Source organism: Triticum dicoccoides, chromosome 7B (assembly GCF_002162155.2).
Source record: "Triticum dicoccoides isolate Atlit2015 ecotype Zavitan chromosome 7B, WEW_v2.0, whole genome shotgun sequence".
Lineage (NCBI taxonomy): Eukaryota > Viridiplantae > Streptophyta > Magnoliopsida > Poales > Poaceae > Triticum > Triticum dicoccoides.
The window spans coordinates 685,995,452-686,018,702 of record NC_041393.1 but is presented as its reverse complement, the minus strand read 5'-3'; the positions used below and the strand labels follow the sequence as shown (position 1 = coordinate 686,018,702).

Below are 23,251 nucleotides of genomic sequence, written 5' to 3'. Positions count from 1 at the left end.
TTCCCACATTTTACATGATGATCTCATGGGATGAACCACGATGTCGAGGATTCAAGCAATCCCGTATACAATTCCCTTTGTCTATCGGTACGTTACTTGCCCGAGATTCGATCGTCGGTATCCCAATACCTCGTTCAATCTCATTACCAGCAAGTCACTTTACTCGTTCCGTAATGCATGATCTCGTGACTAACTACTTAGTCACATTGAGCTCATTATGATGATGCATGACCGAGTGGGCCCAGAGATACCTCTCCGTCATACGGAGTGAAAAATCCCAGTCTCGATTCGTGCCAACCCAGCAGACACTTTCGGAGATACCTGTAGAGCACCTTTATAGTCACCCAGTTACGTTGTGACGTTTGGTACACCCAAAGCACTCCTACGGTATCCGGGAGTTACACAATCTCATGGTCTAAGGAAATGATACTTGACATTAGAAAAGCTTTAGCAAACGAACTACACGATCTTGTGCTATGCTCAGGATTGGGTCTTGTCCATCACATCATTCTCCTAATGATGTGATCCTGTTATCAATGACATCCAATGTCCATAGTCAGGAAACCTTGACCATCTGTTGATCAACGAGCTAGTCAACTAGAGGCTTACTAGGGACATGTTGTGGTCTACGTATTCACACATGTATTACGGTTTCCTGTCAATACAATTATAGCATGAATAATAGACAATTATCATGAACAAGGAAATATAATAATAACCATTTTATTATTACCTCCAGGGCATATTTCCAACAGTCTCCCACTTGCACTAGAGTCAATAATCTAGTTACACTATGATGAATCGAACACCCATAGAGTTCTGGTGTTGATCATGTTTTGCTCGCGGAAGAGGTTTAGTCAACGGATCTGCGACATTCAGATCCGTATGTACTTTACAAATATCTATGTCTCCATCCTGAACATTTTCACGAATGGAGTTGAAGTGACGCTTGATGAGCGTGGTCTTCTTGTGAAACCTGGGCTCCTTGGCAAGGCCAATAGCTCCAGTGTTGTCACAGAAGAGAGTCATCGGGCCCGACACATTGGGAATAACTCCTAGGTCGGTAATGAACTCCTTCATCCAGATTGCTTCATGTGCTACCTCCGAGGCTGCCATGTACTCCGCTTCACACGTAGATCCCGCCACGACGCTTTGCTTGCAACTGCACTAGCTTACTGCCCCACCATTCAAAATATACATGTATCCGGTTTGTGACTTGGAGTCATCCAGATCTATGTCGAAGCTAGCATCGACGTAACCCTTTACGACGAGCTCTTCGTCACCTCCATAAACGAGAAACATATCCTTTTTAGGTACTTCAAGATATTCTTGACCGATGTCCAGTGTTCCATGTCGGGATTACTTTGGTACCTCCCTACCAAACTTACGGCAAGGTTTACATCAGTTCTGGTACACAACATGGCATACATAATAGACCCTATGGCCGAGGCATAGGGGATGACACTCATCTTTTCTCTATCTTCTGTCGTGGTCGGGCTTTGAGCCGAGCTCAATTTTACACCTTGCAAAACAGGCAAGAACCCCTTCTTGGACTGATCCATATTGAACTTCTTCAATATCTTATCAAGGTATGTGCTTTGTGAAAGACCTATGAGGCGTCTCGATCTATCTCTATAGATCTTGATGCCTAATATATAAGCAGCTTCTCGAAGGTCCTTCATTGAAAAACACTTATTCAAGTAGGCCTTTATGCTTTTCAAAAGTTCTATATCATTTCCCATCAATAGTATGTCATCCACATATAATATGAGAAATGCTATAGAGCTCTCACTCACTTTCTTGTAAACGCAGGCTTCTCCATAAGTCTGCACAAACCCATACACTTTGATCATTTCATCAAAGCGAATGTTCCAACTCCGAGATGCTTGCACCAGCCCATAGATGGAGCGCTGGAGCTTGCACACCTTGTTATCATTCTTAGGATCGACAAAACCTTCCGGTTGCATCATATACAATTCTTCCTTGAGGAAACCGTTAAGGAATGCTGTTTTGACGTCCATTTGCCATATCTCATAATCATAGAATGCGGCAATTGCTAACAAGATTCGGATGGACTTCAGCTTCGCTACGGGTGAGAAGGTCTCATCGTAGTCAACCCCTTGAACTTGTCGGTAACCCTTAGCGACAAGCCGAGCTTTATAGATGGTAACATTACCATCCGCGTCCGTCTTCTTCTTAAAGATCCATTTATTTTCTATCGCTGGCCGATCATCGGGCAAGTCTGTCAAAGTCCATACTTTGTTTTCATACATAGATCCTATCTCGGATTGCATGGCTTCAAGCCATTTGTTGGAATCTGGGCCCGCCATCACTTCTTCATAGTTCGAAGGTTCACCATTGTCTAACAACATGATTTCCAGGACAGGGTTGCCATACCATTCTGGTGTGGAACGTGTCCTTGTGGACCTACAAAGTTCAGTAGCAACTTGATCCGAAGTACCTTGATCATCATCATTAACTTCCTCTCTAGTCGGTGCAGGCACCACAGAAACATCTTCCTGAGCTGCGCTACTTTCGGTTCAAGAGGTAGTACTTCTTCAAGTTCTACTTTCCTCCCACTTACTTCTTTCGAGAGAAACTCTTTCTCCAGAAAGGACCCGTTCTTGGCAACAAAGATCTTGCCTTCGGATCTGAGGTAGAAGGTATACCCAATGGTTTCCTTAGGGTATCCTATGAAGACGCATTTTTCCGACTTGGGTTCGAGCTTTTCAGGTTGAAGTTTCTTGACATAAGCATCGCATCCCCAAACTTTTAGAAACGACAGCTTAGGTTTCTTCACAAACCATAATTCATACGGTGTCGTCTCAACGGATTTAGACGGTGCCCTATTTAAAGTGAATGTAGTTGTCTCTAAAGCATATCCCCAAAATGATAGCGGTAAATCGGTAAGAGACATCATAGACCGCACCATATCCAATAGAGTGCGATTGCGACGTTCGGACACACCGTTACGCTGAGGTGTTCCAGGCGGCGTGAGTTGTGAAACAATTCCACATTTCCTTAAGTGCGTACCAAACTCGTGATTTAAATATTCTCCCCCACGATGTGATCGTAAAAACTTTATTTTTCTGTCACGTTGATTCTCTACCTCATTCTGAAATTCCTTAAACTTTTCAAAGGTCTCAGACTTGTGTTTCATTAAGTAGACATACCCATATCTACTCAAGTCATCAGTGAGGGTGAGAACATAATGATAGCCGCTGCGAGCCTCGACGCTCATTGGACCACACACATCAGTATGTATGATTTCCAACAAGTTGGTTGCTCGCTCAATTGTTCCGGAGAACGGAGTCTTGGTCATTTTGCCCATGAGGCATGGTTCGCACGTGTCAAATGATTCGTAATCAAGAGACTCCAAAAGTCCATCTGTATGGAGCTTCTTCATGCGTTTGACACTAATCTGACCAAGGCGGCAGCCCCACAAGTATGTGGGATTATCATTATCAACCTTACATCTTTTGATATTCACACTATGAATATGTGTAACATCACGTTCGAGATTCATTAAGAATAAACCATTGACCAACGGGGCATGACCATAAAACATATCGCTCATATAAATAGAACAACCATTATTTTCGGATTTAAATGAGTAGTCATCTCATATTAAACGAGATCTTGATACAATGTTCATGCTCAAAGCTGGCACTAAATAACAATTATTGAGGTTTAAAACTAATCCCGTAGGTAAATGTATAGGTAGCGTGCCGACGGCGATCACAACGACCTGGGAACCATTCCCAACGCGCATCATCACCTCGTCCTTCGCCAGTCTCCGTTTATTCCGCAGCTCCTGTTTTGAGTTACAAATATGAGCAACCGCGCCGGTATCAAATACCCAGGAGCTACTACGAGTACCGGTAAGGTACACATCAATAACATGTATATCACATATACCTTTGGTGTTGCCGTCCTTCTTGTCCGCTAAGTACTTGGGGTAGTTCCGCTTCCAGTGTCTGTTTTCCTTGCAATAAAAGCACTCAGTCTCAGGTTTGGGTCCATGCTTTGGCTTCTTCCCGGCAATTGGCTTACCGGGCGCGGCAACTCCCTTGCCGTCCTTCTTGAAGTTCTTCTTACCCTTGCCTTTCTTGAAACTAGTGGTTTTATTGACCATCAACACTTGATGTTCCTTTTTGATCTCCACCTTCACTGATTTCAGCATTGAAAATACCTCAGGAATGGTTTTCACCATCCCCTGCATAATGTAGTTCATCACAAAGCTCTTGTAGCTAGGTGGGAGCGACTGAAGGATTCTGTCAATGACCGCGTCATCCGGGAGATTAACCCCCAGCTGAGACAAGCGGTTGTGCAACCCAGACATTTTGAGTATGTGCTCGCTGACAGAACTATTCTCCTCCATCTTACAACTGTAGAACTTGTCGGAGACTTCATATCTCTCGACCCGGGCATGAGCTTGGAAAACCATTTTCAGCTCTTGGAACATCTCATATGCTCTGTGCTGCTCAAAACGCTTTTGGAGCCCCGGTTCTAAGCTGTAAAGCATGCCGCACTGAACCAGGGAGTAATCATCACTATGTGAATGCCAGGCGTTCATAACGTCTTGAGTTGCTGGGAAAATGGGTGCTTCACCTAGCGGTGCATCTAGAACATATGCTCTTTTGGCAGCTATGAGGATGATCCTCAAGTTCCGGACACAGTCCGTATAGTTGCTACCATCGTCTTTCAGCTTGGTTTTCTTTAGGAACGCGTTGAAGTTGAGGGCAACATTAGCGTGGGCCATTTGATCTACAAGACATATTGCAAAAGTTTTAAACTAAGTTCATGATAATTAAGTTCATATAATCGAATTATTTAATGAACTCCCACTCAGATAGACATCCCTCTAGTCATCTAAGTGATACATGATCCGAGTCAACTAGGCCGTGTCCGATCATCACGTGAGACGGACTAGTCATCATCGATGAACATCTTCATGTTGATCGTATCTTCTATATGACTCATGTTCGACCTTTCGGTCTCTTGTGTTCTGAGGCCATGTCTGTACATGCTAGGCTCGTCAAGTCAACCTAAGTGTTTTGCATGTGTAAATCTGGCTTACACCCGTTGTATGTGAACGTTATAATCTATCACACCCGATCATCACGTGGTGCTTCGAAACAACGAACTTTCGCAACGGCGCACAGTTAGGGGGGGACACTTTATTGAAATTATTATGAGGGATCATCTTATTTATGCTACCGTCGTTCTAAGCAAATAAGATGCAAAAGCATGATAAACATCACATGCAATCAAATAGTGACATGATATGGCCAATATCATTTTGCTCATTTTGATCTCCATCTTCGGGGCGCCATGATCATCATTGTCACCGGCATGACACCATGATCTCCATCATCATGATCTCCATCATCGTGTCTTCATGAAGTTGACTCGCCAACTATTACTTCTACTACTATGGCTAACGGTTTAGCAAAGAAGTAAAGTAATTACATGGTGTTATTCAATGACACGGAGGTCATACAATAAATAAAGACAACTCCTATGGCTCCTGCCGGTTGTCATACTCATCGACATGTAAGTCGTGATTCTTATTACAAGAACATGATCAATCTCATACATCACATATATTTCATTCATCACATCCTTTTGGCCACATCACATCACACGGCATATGGTGCAAAAACAAGTTAGACGTCCTCTAATTGTTGTTGCAAGTTTTTTACGTGGCTGCTATAGGTTTGTAGCAAGAACGTTTCTTACCTACGCCAAAAACCACAATGTGATATGCCAATTGCTATTTACCCTTCATAAGGACCCTTTTCATCAAATCCGATCCGACTAAAGTGGGAGAGACAGACACCCGCTAGCCACCTTATGCAACTAGTGCATGTCAGTCGGTGAAACCTGTCTCACGTAAGCGTACGTGTAAGGCCGGTCCGGGCCGCTTCATCCCACGATGCCGCCGAAACAAGATAAGGCTAGTAGTGACAATTAAATTGAAACAATCGACGCCCACAACAAACTTGTGTACTACTCGTGCATAGAAACTATGCATAGACCTAGCTCATGATGCCACTGTTGGGGATCGTTGCAGAAATTAAAAAATTTCTACGCATCACCAAGATCAATCTATGGAGTAACTAGCAACGAGAGAGAGGGGAGTGCATCTTCATATCCTTGAAGATCGCGAGACGGAAGCGTTGCAAGAACGCGTATGAAGGAGTCGTACTCGTAGCGATTCATATCGCGGTGGATTCTGATCTTAGCGCCGAATAACGGCACCTCCGCGTTCAACACACGTGCAGCCCGGTGACATCTCCCACGCCTTGATCCAGCAAGGAGGAGGGAGAGGTTGAGGAAGAAGGCTCCAGCAGCAGCACGACGGCGTGGTGGTGATGGAGTGGCAGTTCTTTGGCACGGCTTCGCCAAGCTCGCGCGGAGGAGGAGAGGTGTTGGGGAGGGGAGGGGTTGCGCTTGCGCCTTGGATGTGCTGCTGCAGCCCTCCCTCCACCCCTCTATTTATAGGGATAAGGGGGAAGGGGCCGGCCCCTCTAGATGAGATCTAGAGGGGGGGGCGGCGGCCAAGGGGGAGGGGGCTTGCCCCCCAAGCAAGGGAGGCGCCCCCCTTAGGGTTCCCCCCAACCCTAGGCGCATGGGCCCTAGGGGGTGGCGCCTAGCCCACTTAGGGGCTGGTCCCCTTCCACCTACAGCCCATAAGGCCCTCCGGGGAAGGTGGACCCTCCCAGTGGACCCCCGGAACCCCTCTGGTGGTCCCGGTACAATACAGGTATACCCCCGAATATTTCCGGTGACCGTATGATGACTTCCCATATATAAATCTTCACCTCCGGACCATTCCAGAACTCCTCGTGACGTCCGGGATCTCATCCGGGACTCCTAACAACATTCGGTAATCACATACAAATCTTCCTTATAACCCTAGCGTCATCGAACCATAAGTGTGTAGACCCTACGGGTTCGGGAATCATGCAGACAGGACCAAGACAGCTCTCTGGCCAATAACCAACAGCGGGATCTGGACACCCATGTTGGTTCCCACATGTTCCACGATGATCTCATCGGATGAACCACGATGTCAAGGATTCAAGCAATCCCGTATACAATTCCCTTTGTCTATCAGTACGTTACTTGCCCGAGATTCGATCGTCGGTATCCCAATACCTCGTTCAATCTCGCTACCGGCAAGTCACTTTACTCGTTCCGTAATGCATGATGCCGTGACTAACTACTTAGTCACATTGAGCTCATTATGATGATGCATCACCGAGTGGGCCCAGAGATACCTCTCCATCATACGGAGTGACAAATCCCAGTGTCCTTTCGTGCCAACCCAACAGACACTTTCGGAGATACCTGTAGAGCACCTTTATAATCACCCAGTTACGTTGTGACGTTTGGTACACCCAAAGCACTCCTACGGTATCCGGGAGTTACACAATCTCATGGTCTAAGGAAATGATACTTGACATTAGAAAAGCTTTAGCAAACGAACTACACCATCTTGTGCTATGCTCGGGATTGGGTCTTGTCCATCACATCATTCTCCTAATGATGTGATCCCGTTATCAATGACATCCAATGTTCATAGTCAGGAAACCTTGACCATCTGTTGATCAACGAGCTAGTCAACTAGAGGCTTACTAGGGACATGTTGTGGTCTACGTATTCACACATGTATTACGGTTTCCTGTTAATACAATTATAACATGAATAATAGACAATTATCATGAAGAAGGAAATATAATAATAACCATTTTATTATTGCCTCTAGGGCATATTTCCAACAGCGGGACACCTCGACCAACAGGATGTCTTGCCTCCTAAAACAATAACATACAATATATTAAGAGTGTCATAAGCTCAGTAAACAAAAAAACTTATGTAAAAACTTTAAGTGTGAATTAAATTAATTTTTTTGTGCCAATCCGAAATTGCTCTTAAAATTAATTTGTGCTTTTGCCGTGTTTTAACATGATACATCCGATCTCCGAGCTTCGAGTGGGCTAGTCTTCGGCTTGAGCCACCTTCTCCTGAAAGCGGAGTGCTTCTATGACCAATTTAGCGAATTAAACTCGTGCGGCATATAGAGAAGCCAGGCTATCTGGCTATTTGATTGTGAACTTGAGCCGGAAAAAGTAGTAGAAAAAGACTTTGCAACAACTAAGCAGAAAAACTATTATTATAAAATGGCACACATAAGTTTAAGAGACCCTAGTTTACTTTAGTAAAGGGAGTGTTTTGAACCTTTTTAGCAAACAACAATTTTGTTTTACACAGAAGTAATGCCTAGTCGAACCGAACAATTTTGAATTTTGAATTTTCTTTTTAGCATGAAAGCGTCTTAGCTAGTTTTTTGTTTCAGGCATTGATGACACGGTCTGAGCTTGTGGGAGGACGAGGTCCTAGCCCCAAAGCTAGTCCCGAGGATCTCGGTCTGATGAAGTAACAAGACAACACGGTTATTGTGGAGACGCAAAGCCCCGGGTCCAGCTGAGGAGATGCAACAGGTCAACAGGGTTATGCAGGAGCCCCCGAAGTAGGTCGATGAAGCAATGACAAAGTTACCGGGCTGGCCGAGGTGAAGGATCATGTCGGTGTTGTGACATCGGAGCCCCCACGTCGGCGTGGTGGACATCAGCTTGATGAAGCGACGGTGTCGTGATGCCGACGCATGTCAAAATTTATGACGTGGTCGATGGCAGCTTGATGAATTGACTGTGCGGTGATGTTGGCGTGCCCGACCCATGCAATCCGTGGGGTGACAATGTTGTCTTGGCCTTCGGGATCACGAACTCCTGGTCATCTTGCTTAGGTGACAATACGACATGGATGACATCGGCTGGATGAAGTGACAGCGTGTCTGGTACAGGTCGGCATCCATGGAGCAACGAGGTCGAACCGGTATAACACCGACGCCGTGGTGAAGAGAGCCTCGAAAATGGCTGAAAATTGATGGCGGGTGTTTGAGATAAAAACACAATATCTTACAAAAAACCCTCCAAGAAGGACGTCTGCTAACCCGTTCATGAAAAAGATGAACTTGGGTTGGATTTGTTTTCACACAGAAAACAAGTTAGAAAATTTATGCACTCCTAGGGCTCATCCCGGAGTTGAACTATCGGATTGAGCTAACATTTTGAGGGTTGTTGAAATAGAAATTCTGTAGCAGATGAACGGTTGGATCTTCCAAAGGATGGCCAAGCTAGCCGCAACATGCCTCGCCCCGAAGTCGCGCGAAATTACGCCCAGGCCCTACAAGGCCTCGGTATATCGGTGACTGCCGGAGTTTCCTACATCGGAACGCGTGCCGTTGTAGACTCAATTCCACATAATTCTACCAAAGCAAATCGTCAAAGCATTGCTCGAGGAGGCGTGGACGTCGAATTCATATCCATTGTCCAGAAAATTCGGTTGAGATCGAAGTTGATGTTGATGAAGACACCCGTCCGGTCTTGACGATCTGACATGGGGTGTAGTCGTCGACTTGGCCGAGGTGACCAGTCGAGTCGATGAATAAGATGGTGGCGCCAGGACGAAGATTCGTTCCGGTACGTAGATTGCGTTGGAACCGACCTGAATTCCTATTGTGTCGCGGCAGCTGCGCAGCGGGACTTGTATGGGCCACCAATGACGAAGTCGAATCCAGCAGATCTCGGGTAGGGGGTACCGAGTTGGTAACCTTGGCATGATGGTAACATGGCAGGGGGGCACAATATTTACCCAGGTTCGGCCCTCTCGAAGAGGTAAAATCCTACGTCCTACTTTGTTTGTATTGATTATGGATGGGATACATAATACATGTTGATTTTCCACGAGATCGGGTATGAATGAGCCGGTCCCAATATGAGATAATCTATTGACTAGCCTAGCCTTTGTTTATATAATGTACCAAAGGCCTAGGATAACAGGAGTCCTAGTCGGCTACGTTAGAGAAGAGGAGTCCTAGTTGGCTACGTCAGAGGAGAAGAGTCCCTATCTTGTATGCCAAGTCTAGTGAAACCTTCCTTGTATGCATCAGGACAGCCATGGGGGTCGTCGGCCCAGCCCTCCTGGCCGGGACACGACATGGTGAGTATCCCCTTGTTCATACACGATCTCGAGGTTGATTAACATGTACTTTGTACCCTATCCATAATCAATACAAACAGAACAAGACGTAGGGTTTTACCTCTTCGAGAGGACCCGAAGCTGGTTAACATCGATGTCCCATTGTGTCACGTTATCATCTACATCTAGTCAAGACTATCAGATCGGGGACCCCGTACCCGAGGTTTGCTGGATTCAACTCCGTAACTTGGGTACATTAAAATCATGTTGAACTATACATAATTTATCTTATATATCACGGAGCAGTGTTGTTTTTCCAATCGGCATCCGATCAACCTCATCCTCCTCACCCTGTTTTCCATTTGGATAAGATTCTCGGTTGGGTTGGGTTCCCTCTCCACAAAAGGTTACAAAAGGAACAATAAATAACAAATCTCCATGAATAGATATTTTTTTAGTATGAGCTTCATGCGAAAATACACGTATTAAGCAGTATTGCTGACATTCATGATGGTCTTCAGCCTAAGAGCAACTCGGACAGTTCCCCTAAAATCAGTTTTTTGGCTTCCCGGGAGCAACTTTTGTCTGTTCCCATAAACTTCTTCCGCTAAATCTTCTTTTGATTTATTTTTCATTAAACAAAAAATTATTATTCCTCTAGGGGCCACTGATCAGTGGTGGCCCCCGCCGACAGGCGGCGACGCCACTGGCAAGGCGCCGGGTGTGCGGCGTGGCTGTGGGAGGCGGCACAGCGTCCTCCGGGCGTGGTGGCGCGGCAGCAGCAGTGCATCGTGGCAGCAATGTAGAAATCAGCGTGTAGAAATCCTTCTGTAAATCAGCGTGTAGAAATGACATGTTTTACGGGATCCTCTGAAGATAAAAGCCAGTTTACGGAAACTGTTGGGGTTGCTCTAACGATGTACACATTCAAGGCGGTGAAGAGGGGGCAGCCAAACACCATCTCAGTATCAAGAACTCAGACGCAGCTTCAGTGCCTTAAACGCACCTGCCTTTGGGTCACTGACATGTGGGCCAGTCATCTGTTGGGCCCACATGTCATAGACACAAAGGTAAGGCACCGAAGCATCGTCCCAAGAACTCGCCCCTTTCAAACATACTGATGCTGCTGCCGATGGGCAAAGTCGGCACGACCATGTACGGGTGCACCTCGGCATTGGTCTGCTTGAGGTTCATCATCTACGATACAGTGAATCCAATCAAAAGGCACACCACCTACAAAAATATGTCACAGCAGCTATCTTACTGTACCTTGTGACATCATCATCTTCATGGCCACTGTCAACTGCTCTGAGTACTTCAGACTCCAAACCTTGGTGCAGAAAGGCAATTCTGCTTGTAGAGATGACAATCAGGGAGCTGCCATGCCGAATGCTGATTCCAAACCTTGGTGCAGAAAAATGTGTCGATGTCCAGGGGATGGAACAGGTACCTCTGGGCTTAACAGTTTATAATGGGAATTGCTGTGGGTTTGCAATGGATCAACTTATTGTATCGTGGATCATGAAACCTTCCTGATGATTTGACATAGTTAACTAAAACCCGGCAAGTTGGATTTAACACATCACATTTTAATCACGGAAGAAAGACTTTGAACATAATCATATATAGCTGAGCATACCTAGGAAACTCGCGGCTTAGAAAAACTATTTAGGTATGTTGAACAACTTTACATGATAATCAGCACTCGGGCCATATCTGACTTGCATTCTCCCGACTTGAAAGACAAATGCAATGCATAGTGAGGAGAACCGGAGATACATTCGCGAGCTGGTCCTATAAATGCAACTATGATCCTAGGCCATTCATGACAAATACAAGGAAAAAGGGACGGAAGAGCAGTCGGCCAGATTGAATCCAATGCACCGACATACACCATCCCGAAGCATTTCAAAGGCGGAATGAGCCGCATTGTCCTCTACCACCCTACGGGCTACCACAGCCTGTATACATGCATTGCGCCGACAGTCAAGTTATCTGAAAAGTTTAAGGGGATAATCAAAGATGAAACAAGCAAAAAGATGGAAGAATGACATACCTATCACGCATCTCAATACTTATCAAGCTCTAACATGATCTGTTCAGTGACTAATTCCAAACTACGATGCGGTGGTGGGAGAAAGACTACCTTAAGCAAATGATGATTGCCTGCAGGAAAATAACAACTCGTCAGGCAAGGCTGATGGCTCGAAATAGTACAAAAAATTGAGGGAAAGCCACCATGGTGACTTCCTTCAAATGGCATAAAGTTGCATCATTTGCTAGTTGCCTTAATGTTACATCAGGTGGTTCATGTTGCCTCAGAAATAGGATATAGTTTTCATACCATGTTTGTCGACATCGAACAGCCTCTAGGCGAACAGCCCTTTTCTTATCATCAAGAGCCTTGATTGCTGCTTGTAGGACCTGCAAGAATATACCATTCTGCAATGAGTTCTCTTTTATTCCTTCAGAAGGAAACATTTCTTACTTGACAACAGTTGCGATATTAAGATACCCTAAGTTCCTACTAACAACAAGAAATTAATCATAAGTTAGATATATACCATCTCAATTATCCATAATGTTCTAAAGTGTACAGTTAAATCATGAGACCTAATTATCTCCACCAATAAAGGGAGTGCTATCCATGATTAACAAGAAGCACAGTATAATAATAACTCAATGTCTTAAAGTCCGTATTGTATGCATATTCTCAACAACCATCTGCATAAATAGAAAAATGACCTGTGGCCGCATGCGATAAACTTTTGAGTGGGGAAAGCTAGACATGGCAACAAAACATTGCAAGGCAGTCTCCCGAACAACCTACAGGAGAAAGGAAAAAGGTTGTGAAACATGCTGATCTTACAAGTGGAACAAGTGGAACTGAATATGAATAACACTTAAGTACCATCATGTGAGGATAGGAAACAAGTTGTGCAAGTACACTGATAATGATGCGGATATTTTCCACAATGCATTCTTTGCCTGCATAAGACACAAGATTTAGCGCCCGAGGAAAAAAATACCATCAGGAATTTAGTACTTCCTCCGTCCCAAAATTAAGTGACATGGTTTTAGTTCAAAATGACGGAGGTAGAACGCAGCATACACCAGTCAAATTTACATAATAAACAAAAGAAAATGAACTGAATGGATGTATCAATCAATGCACATCAAACACAAATTATTGAATTAATGGCTACTAAGTAGGAACTTATGGAAGTAATGGAGTAAAGTAAATGATATCACCTTTTTCATCCATCAGCATTCCAGATAAAACAAGCAACAAACTATACACTAGATCTTTATCCTGATTATCCATGCTCAATTTGGCTAAGATATCAACCATCACGAGCAAAATCTGAAAAAACAATTAGTGAAGCAATTGGGCAATTAGTATGCACTGATCCGACAAAGGTTGTGCATGCTTCAATCAAGAAGTAATTAACCTGATGGGCTTCTGTTATAACTGCTGACACTGGAGCATTGGAAATAATATGTCCGAATGCTCGATATATCACCAATCTGCAGTGGGTGATATTTTTCAGTTGCTTCAAGGCATTTGACAAATAAAAAAATCACTAAAATTACAGGATCAGTTCATCAAATGAACTAAAACTGGCATCAGACCATCACTTAGCTATACAATATTTTTAATCAAAATACATTTTTTCTCTAAAATATAAATCATGATGATAAAAATTAATGAGGAAAAGCACAATATGGAACTAAATTAAAGAAAGTAATGCAACCTAGTCCTGAGGTTACAAAATTGCAGTATTCAACTGATGTGGCAACTCAAATGTCTTTTTCCTCCAAGGCACACATAGTATAAAGAATTCTTTAACTTCTAAACTCATGCCACAGTTCATTTTGGTTTACTATCATGAAAAATAAGTTACATTACCATATTGATATCCGAAACGGTGTCATCACATTGCTTTCTTTTCGCTTACACGTGTAATGTGAACAAAGGTATGCAAAGTCAGAGTACACAAATAAACTAAGCTAAACCCTTGGGAATTTCACAAAGGACGAATCAAAACTAAATGCACAAAAGTGTCCAAGCTAATTGATAGAACAGATAAGTCGACATATAAACTAAGCTAAACCCTTGGGAGATGCTGCTGATGCATACGCAAAGTAACAGAAACATGATATACAAATGTGTATGGTTCAAATCAATACAAGATATAATACAAAGTGATGAGAATGTTGATACCTACTTTGTTGTCAGCTCTGAGGTCTCCTTAATTTTAGAGAGAAAAATTGGCATCAGTATTGAGAAAAAACGCTGCTTATACAAAAACTTTATTCTTGCATGGAACTTTTTATTTAGGCAGACTTCTGAATCACCCATCATCACATGGAATGCATCAGCTGCAGCTGTTGCTAGAGAAGCATCTGATGAGAGGCATTTAAGAAGAAACATTGAAATTTCCTTCACTTTCTCATCTCCTCTCATAAGCAATCCTTTGCCAATCCATGCCAAGCCACATAAGATATCAATCTTTGAACCTATGCTTCCAGGCAAGCTGTCTGAGAAGTCAGCATTATCCGAAGTGGCAGCAGAAGAGCGAGACATCTTCAAATTGCTGCTGGGTAATACAATTGAGAAACATCCCCCAAGAATAACATCAAGTATTTTATCCAGTTTAATCTCGTGTGAGAACTCTGAATTCTGTAGATATTTATTGAAAATAGAAGCTAATGCATGAGCAGCTGGTATATGCCCATTCAGTAGAAAGACTGAAAAGAGGTTAATCATCATCATCATTTCTGGTACAGGTGTTTGAGGCCGAAGACCAACTATGACTGATGAAAGCATACACACAAGAGCTATATCTTGAACAGAGTGTGCAGGAACTAAATCGTCAACAGACAAAAGATGGTGTGTCAATGCATTCACTGGGAGAGACAGCATCGATGATACTATACCGCATGCTTTCTGAACAATCAACAACTGTTGTTCCTCTGTGCAGACTCCGACTAATAACTTCATTCCCATCATTAGTGAGTCAAGAAGACCCTGAGAGAGAAAAGTGAGTGCGCCATGATTACACAGTATAGATTTATGCGTCATATACAAAATATATACCTAAGAACCAGTAATTTAACTGCATTAGCAAAAAATATTCAGTTTGATAGAGCTTCACCTGTGATCTGATTCGATCCAGAGTAACCAAGTCCCCAATCTCATCCCAGAGACGCAGAGCAAAGCTCAAAGCAAGTTCATTGAGACCACCGGAAGTAAAGAACCTGCCATAATGTAGATGGTTAATCAGAGAGAAAATGATATTTGGCTAACATATATCCTGTCAAAAGGCTAGTACAGGGCACAGGTATCAAGCATGCCACCAGTAACATTCTTCAGCCATCGAATTGGTCAAGTATGTGCAACCCTTTTTACAGTTAGGTTTGCACAAACTGAGAAAGATGTTTCAAGATTACAGACTAATTGTAATCCATGTTTGTTGATACAGCAATACATACTGGAATGCAAAGTTGGCATACCAAGGAAGGAGACGACTAGAGTAACAATCAATCAGACAGGTTACATAGTCCGCACATTCTATACTTCCATTAACCTGCAGGATCAATAAAACATTAGTTTGGTTGCTTATAAAATGCAATTTGCAGGAAATAAGAAGACAACAGGGGGATTCGACAGGCCTGAGAGATATTTGTGATGACAGTTTCTTCAAGTGATCTGGCAACCCTCAACATATAGTTCACACTAGCGGTGCCAACTTCAAAACATGCTTCAAGTCTTAGATTCAGAGGCATCGATGCATCACAAGATTCAGCCAAACAAATAATCTTGTCAACAACAATTCTATTGTAAACCATTTCTCTTTTAGAAGCATGTAATTCCACAGCAGATGAGCCAATGCTAGTCAATGTTTTCAATGATAATCTCCACAAATGTGCATTTTCATACTTGCTTGTAATTACTAAGGTAAGCATCAGCAAAATATCCTCATAAGCATTTTTGAGTGGAAGTGAACATTGTTCCGGGATAGTTGCAAGTATCAGCAAACCTTTCACTGCAAACAATTTATAAGAAACAACCATATTAGAATAGACAGATTGATCCTCAATGATTCTAAAGAAGCACTGAAATTCAACAACAGAAAAACAAAAATTAAGAGTTCATCAATTCAATATTTGGAACTAAAACACGACCTTGATGAATAAGGTAGACCATGTAGACTAGAATCTCTAGAAATGGCCAAAGAGTTATTGACAAATAATATGTAGACTGAAAGAGCATGGCGATGGACAGCATGTCTATATGCATACCAGATGCACGACACGACCTTTTGTTATGAGGAGTTCTCTTAAGAAAAAATCTACAAGCATGGATTAGGAAAGTTCAGATAGTTGTGACAGCACCTAATAGGTGCATGTTGTCTTACAAAATGTGGTATGTAGCAAGTCATAATTAAAGACATCAACATACCAGCGAACGAAACACATTCTTTTCTGACCGCTGACTGGGTAGGCTGAGAATCAATAGTCAGCAATTTTCCAAAAAGATGGATAATTTGATCCAACTTTTCCTCTAAGATAAGCCACCAGGACTCCTCTGCTGGGACGCCTTCTCGAGATGCCACAGCGACTTCTCGGCAGGATGAAAGCATTTGAACAGATAAATAGAGAGCTCCATAGTTAATAGCAGCAGGAGATGATCCATTGGCGATGCTCAGGTGTTGAGAATCAAAACCAGCTGAGTTTCCCAAAATATCCACCAAGCGTTTAAAATGTGCTTGAAAAACTCTGGTGCACAAATATGTAGATGACCCAGCAAGAATAGAAACGACACTTCCAAGGGCTTGCAGTGAACTACCGACAGACTTCTCTTCAGTTGTTACAGAATGGATGTTATTCACAATATCCTCATCCAACAAGATCAAATTGATGAAAATATCTCTATCCGAAGAATGTATATATGTAACAGCAGTCTTCAAGCAACGTTCAGCTTCTGATATTATTTGATTCTTATTATTCTCTGCATCTTTAGGTGACCCTGATGATACAAGTTGATCTGAAGAAAGGCTAAAAAGCACTTCTTTCAACTTAAACCAAATAGCTGATGCATGTGTAACCATTCTATCAGCTCCATAGCAGTGAATGCAATTGTCCAAATATTTTAAGGAATCAAGCTGTACAAAATACTAACATGTGAATTTTTAGCAGAAACTCAAAGAGGGTATTCACTTTGTTAGATTGATGAACTTGAAACATTAAGATAAGTTAAAGCTGCTGACCTTTGCTAATGGAAGAGAGGAAGAAAGTTTATCTAGAAGCAATGGGATGGCAAAGGGCTCAAAATACGGACTTGCACAAAAGGCATGCTGCAAATATTTAAACAGGTTGTTAATCACACAAGTAAAATAATAGAAACGTTTTTTCATTTAGAAGTATGATAAGGTGATAGAACACATAACTCCATAGTCGCATCTCACAAATAATTATAGCGCCGAGCCATATGTTCAGTTCAAAAAATTGAATGGTCTTTGAAATAAAATAATCTAACAGGTAAAATACTAAGGTCATACCATCAATGCCCTAGAAAGTTCGTCTCTTGTAACTCCTAAATTATCACCGGCTCCCTGCACATATACATGATACGATATTGGAGAAAGGAATGTCAAGAACTACTAAGTTGCAGAATGACATACACACGAAAATGTTTGGAAGCCAAGATAGTTCATTAACATACATGTGTGAAGTAAACAGGAAAATATTTGCTCAGAATCTCAAAAAGGTCACTTGCAAATTGGTCTGCGAAACCAGATGGGTCTGGAAACAGCTTCATGACAACTTCCACCACATGAAAAGAAAGCTTCAAGCACTCTGGGTCTTTTTCTTCATCGATTGATTGACAGATCCAGTATAGCAATTCATCATCCTGGGCATACAGATTAAACTTGTGTTGGTAATGAACACATGATTGAATAAATCCAGGAGAGGTGTAAATAACCAGACAAAAAAATATTTAAAACCAGCCTCCATGACAGAGGCTTGGAAATGAAGATTCATCCATTCTAGAATACTTGTACACCACCAAACTACCCATATCAAGTATCAACTCTACCTCTATGCTTGATTTATTACCTTGTTTTTCTTCCAATGATATTGGAAGGTTGTCACACTTTACACCAAGCATGATAACATCAATACGCAAGATTTGGTCAACAGTACAGAGCATTACATAATGGAACAGATAGCATATGCTTGCCGGATAAGGAAATGCAAACACATCAAGAAATAATCACGACGATACAAAAGATTACTCCCTCCATTTCACTATAATTATGCAGTGTGCAAACCTGGGAGGCACCAATTTAAGTACTATTTGATAGAATTGAACAATGTTTAACCCAGTTGGATAGATATACTACTACTCTATGTAACGGGAATGGGTATGGTCTTATTACAATGAATATTACTTAGCTTTCGGCACCTCCTAGATAGACGCGCCGAACATACACAGTTAACTAGAGTTAGTAACATGTTAGAAGTTAGAACATGCAAGGGGCATGGTTAACATGTAGGATTAACTTAATGATAACTACTAATACAGTTTTGAGTGTGATCTATAGTTGTCCAGAGATTGAGTAAGTATCATACCATTGTCTTGACAGCTTCTGGGTAGTGATCAAGTATCCAGCTAAAAATTTCAAAGCACATCTAGAAAGAAGAGAGTGATGAAAAATCAATCAATAGATAGATTAAATCTAACTTTATCTAAGCATATTTGTGCTGAAGATTCAAATCAACCTTGCGGTCAGCAGCTGCAAGTGACTGTACTTGAACATCCGCTATGAAAGCCTCGACTAGTCTTTTGACATCAGCAACCATAATAGTGCCAACAGATGATTTTCTGTGCAATAGAGCCAAGCATCCAACAAGAGCTCCCCGCAGTGCTTGCCAATCTGACTGAAGACAAAAACGAAGTTCACGAGTAATGAGAGAAGGGTGGCCAATTGGTCACCATAGGGTAAAGATCACCAAAGCAATAGCATGGCATTAAACAAACATTGCAGTTTAATAGGAGCTATGGGTCTTCTGAAGAACAATTTGCTTCACTGGATATTTTCTTGAGACAAAAACTTTGTAATAGAAAATTCAAACTAAAAGGTTATATCAACATTATAATGTACTCCCTCCGTCCCAAAATGTAAGACCATTTTTGACACTAGGGACGGAGGGAGTACTTCTCTGTAGGGAGTGAGAATTCTTTACAAAGTATTACTGGAGTCAACTTTAGGGGTAAACTAACTTAATATGAATTGATGACTATATGTAACCTAGGACCGGGCTCGTTGCTAACTTTCTTCTTTAATTAAATATAAAGCCCAGGTGAACTGCTTATTTGCCACCTAAGTCATCACTTATTTGGATATATTGAACTGAAGATGTTGCAACAATATCCCACGGCCTGCTAGGTAAAATGATGACATATTTGGGTTGCAACCCATTGGGATACGGCTGCAGCCAAAAAATTGGCTAGCCAGTTGACAAGGCTTTTAAGAGATTGGCAAGACAATTTGGTAGCCAATTTTTGGGCTTGCCCAAACATTGGCAAGCCAAACTTTGGAATTATACCAAGCAGCCCAAGTCTTTCTTATGTCAAATCAAGTTACTGACAATATTTGATCTTAACAGGATAGAAGAGCCAAATTCACTCTTGTGCGCAACGTTTCGAACAATGGTTTTTCACAAAAATTTAACAACTTGGATACATGTAAGCCATACAAAAATAAAACTTATAACTCGGAAACCTAAGACCTACCCATATTCAGTCATTTGTATTCCACAACAGGGAGCTTAGTATTGCTAAAAATTAAACCTTGGAATCAAAGATGTGGCTGCCATAGACATGTAATCATTAGTTTCTAGAGTGTCAAGGCAACGACAGAGTATACTGGCCTATTTAATCTGTGCAAAGAAGGCTGTAGTGTAAGAACTTTAATAAGTCAACATTACTACAGCCATTAGCTTCTCCAGATTGATGACCTTATTCACAAGGGTTTTTATCTCACTCTATGTTACAATTACGATAAGGACACAAGACCAGAAGGTAAGATTTGCTATTTAGTTCAGGTGTAAGGCCCTCCCCAATGCTCCACCTTGTACAGGTGCTAAGGCTGCCATGTAGGCAAAAAATCTGATGTGGCATGGTAATAAAGAGGAGAGAGGTGAGTTTGGTGACCCCAGGAAGAACCAATGCCAAGCACGTGAACCTAGGCAAAGGCAATTAAATGAAAGAAACCAACCAATGCATGAAATAGTTTAGTTGCTAAAGTATTAAATGAGGGGAGCTTAGCACCAACAAGTGAATCACCTATGCATTGTGGACATTAGTTGCTACTTTTTAATATGCTTAGCACCTTATCTAAGCACCTATGCATTGGAAGTGGCCTAAATGAGAACTCATAAGACTAGTGTTTGAGAAACTGCGTATGTACTTCAAAAGTCAAATAACCATGATGCACAAAGTCAAACTTACCAATCTTGATATAAAGAAGTCTGACAATGTTGTGATGGCATTGACATCTAACCGTTTAAATGAAATGTGAGACATGATTTGCCCCAGAAGCAGTATTCCTGCAAAACAAACAGAAGCATATCCTTAACCAAGTGCAGGGAACTATGCATGTACCAGCAAAAGATTATGACACTGAACTTAAATTATTATGCAGAAATGAATTTGCAGAACAGATAATGAAAAAACAATGGTTGCAAAAGGTTCATGTTTATCAACAATGTAACCATCCAAGAACCAATAAAGTGTTATGCTAGCTACCAATGTGCGGACATACATGGATGTGTCTCTCTATTGCACAGTACGACTTTACATTTTTTTAGTAGAAGAAATTCACAATAACCTTCACTGAAGAAAGAAAGCTTGACTTATGCATTTTTTCGAACTGTGCTGACAGTGAAGAGCAGCTATCACCTGTATAGCCTTAAAACTTGGCATAGACCGTAACTTTTACTTGCATTATCAAATTTGCAAATTTTCTAAAATAGAGAGGCAAACAGCATGGGAGGAAAAGATATGCAATGAGGGGTAAAAGAAACCTCTTGATCTAACAATGTGGTCTGTCGTCGTCAAATACATGTCCATCTTAGACACCTGAAACGATACCACCAACAAGATATATAAAGAACTACCCTCCCTAGCAAAATCATGGAGCACAGTGATATATGATCTCCGAGAAACCAGCACATACCAAATCGAAGAGCATCAGCTTGTCCTTGTTGACCAAGGCTGCAAGAGCATCCACACCCGCAGACTGTTGCACACCACATAACAGCATTAGCATCCACAAGAAACTAACATAGCAAAGGATAGTGTGTATCATCAAGCATACTAAACTCTGCAATGACAAGATTTGCCCCATGTATCAAGCAAATAGCAGTTTGTACCAAATTGTGTTAGAAATACAGAAGCCTCTGCAAAACTGGAGCTTATGTCAGTGAAGCTTATAGGTGCTGCCCGTTAGCTAAATTCTTATGAGAAAATCGCACAATAATTACATATAAAGTGAATGAGACTCCATCAATTGTTAAGCGGGTGTATGTTCCAAGCGAACCATGCGAGCCAAAAACAGAATTTATGAAACAAAAGGCACCGAAGGCCTCAACAGTAATGGGGGATGGGGATGGGGAGGGAAGACCGTACGTGCTGGGCGGGGGAGCGGGAGACGTCGACGAAGGCCTCAACGTGGGGGACCCACTCGCCGGCAGGGACCTTCGCCATTGCCGCCGCAAGGCACGAGCCGTGGCCTTGAAGCCTCGCTTCCGCTTCCAGGGTTTAGGGTTTTGCTAGTGGAGAGTGGTACTGGACGAGGAGAGTCGGGTTTCTGAACACACGAGGCCGGAAGAACTAGAGGCGTCGGAGCGGCAGCAGAGACGGCGGGGAAGGCAGCCGGTGGTCCGTCGCCGTGGAATCGCTCGAGCGATAGGACAGCTAGGAGGAGCGGAGGAGAAGGAGACGGGGAGACGGAGGAGGCGTACGGGGAGGCGGATGCAGGACGCCCGCAGCAGCGGCGGGTGGAGGCGGCCGGCGGCGGCGGCGGCGGCGGCGGCGCTAACCTAGCGTGCGCGGAGACTGCGTGCGTGCTTTTTGCGTGCTTTTTGCCTCTCTTTTTTTTGTATAAGGGGGCGTGCGTGCTTTCGGCTGATTTTCGTCACGGGGTCAGGCTCGCTCAACCCTGGCCAGATGGGCCGGCCCGGCCTGGCCTAAACGGGCCAGGGACGGCAGGGCGGGCCGTGCTGGGCAGGCCCACCGGCACGTTTAGCCCACCAGACCCCTGATTTTGGGCTGTTTTGGGCCTATCTGGGCTGTTTTCTGGGGATAATATATAAACCACCACGGGTCGGGCACGCGGGCTATCCGGACAACACGGTAAGACCAGCCCATTTGGCCACCTTTGGTCAGGCTGGGCATAAACCCGATACCTGAAGCCCAACCCATATAGCCCGAACCTGAAAGACCCGAGCACTTTTTTGGGTGTCAAATCCAAAAACCTTTGAATTTAAAGATACCTCAAATGTATGGCATTTTGTTAGGCAAAGTAAAAAAATGAGGCGTTTTTTGAAAAAAAAAAGATAAGGCATTTTATTGGTGACAATGTAAAAAGAGACATTGTGACCCAAGCACAACAAAAATGGTGTAAATGATCAAATACCTCTTAAGCACGGAAACGAGTTCGCCCGCTCTGGCCCGGTACTTGTTGGCCCACCTGCATTCTTCAGGGACATAGAGTCCGCCCAATGGTCTAGTGACGACTAGCCTCATGTCCCATCGGTAATATGGTTCGACCCCTTCAATGCAAAGTTTGTACAAAATAGAGAGTAGTAACAACATCGTTTCGAATAACACCATTTAGCATCAGGAAATTTTAGCATGTTAGCATATCTAGAGTTTATTTGTTCAAAAAATAAGGCATATATGTAGCCTCTTAGCATATTTTAACTCTAGAACAAAAGCATTTTAGGATTCAAAATTTTCCTATAAACACAAGACTAACAACGTTTGTAAAGGCATATGTTATCGTAACCACATACTACAAATCTTGGGCAACCAAGTTCGGGTCAACGTGCTTGTTCCGATGGGCAGATGGTGATTAGCTCCCCTGATGTAGTATTCATACAAAACCGACCTGGAAGACTCATTAGC

At 42.7% G+C, this 23,251-nt stretch overlaps 1 protein-coding gene across 1 annotated transcript; it reads right to left on the bottom strand.

Annotated features, from left to right (window-relative positions):
* Window positions 1–11,655: 11,655 nt before the first annotated feature.
* Window positions 11,656–22,196, bottom strand: LOC119336946 (MMS19 nucleotide excision repair protein homolog). Its single transcript, XM_037609037.1, has 21 exons — window positions 21,752–22,196; window positions 21,300–21,362; window positions 21,148–21,202; window positions 20,573–20,670; window positions 18,841–18,999; window positions 18,691–18,750; window positions 17,780–17,968; window positions 17,616–17,669; window positions 17,325–17,411; window positions 16,517–17,219; window positions 15,727–16,100; window positions 15,568–15,641; window positions 15,210–15,312; window positions 14,280–15,082; window positions 13,503–13,578; window positions 13,303–13,414; window positions 12,962–13,038; window positions 12,796–12,876; window positions 12,395–12,474; window positions 12,107–12,216; window positions 11,656–12,011 (listed from the first exon to the last, which is right to left on the bottom strand). The coding sequence occupies exons 1-20, from the start codon at window positions 21,827–21,829 to the stop codon at window positions 12,198–12,200; spliced, it is 3,345 nt and encodes a 1,114-aa protein (XP_037464934.1). The 5' UTR covers window positions 21,830–22,196; the 3' UTR covers window positions 11,656–12,011; window positions 12,107–12,197.
* Window positions 22,197–23,251: the final 1,055 nt, after the last annotated feature.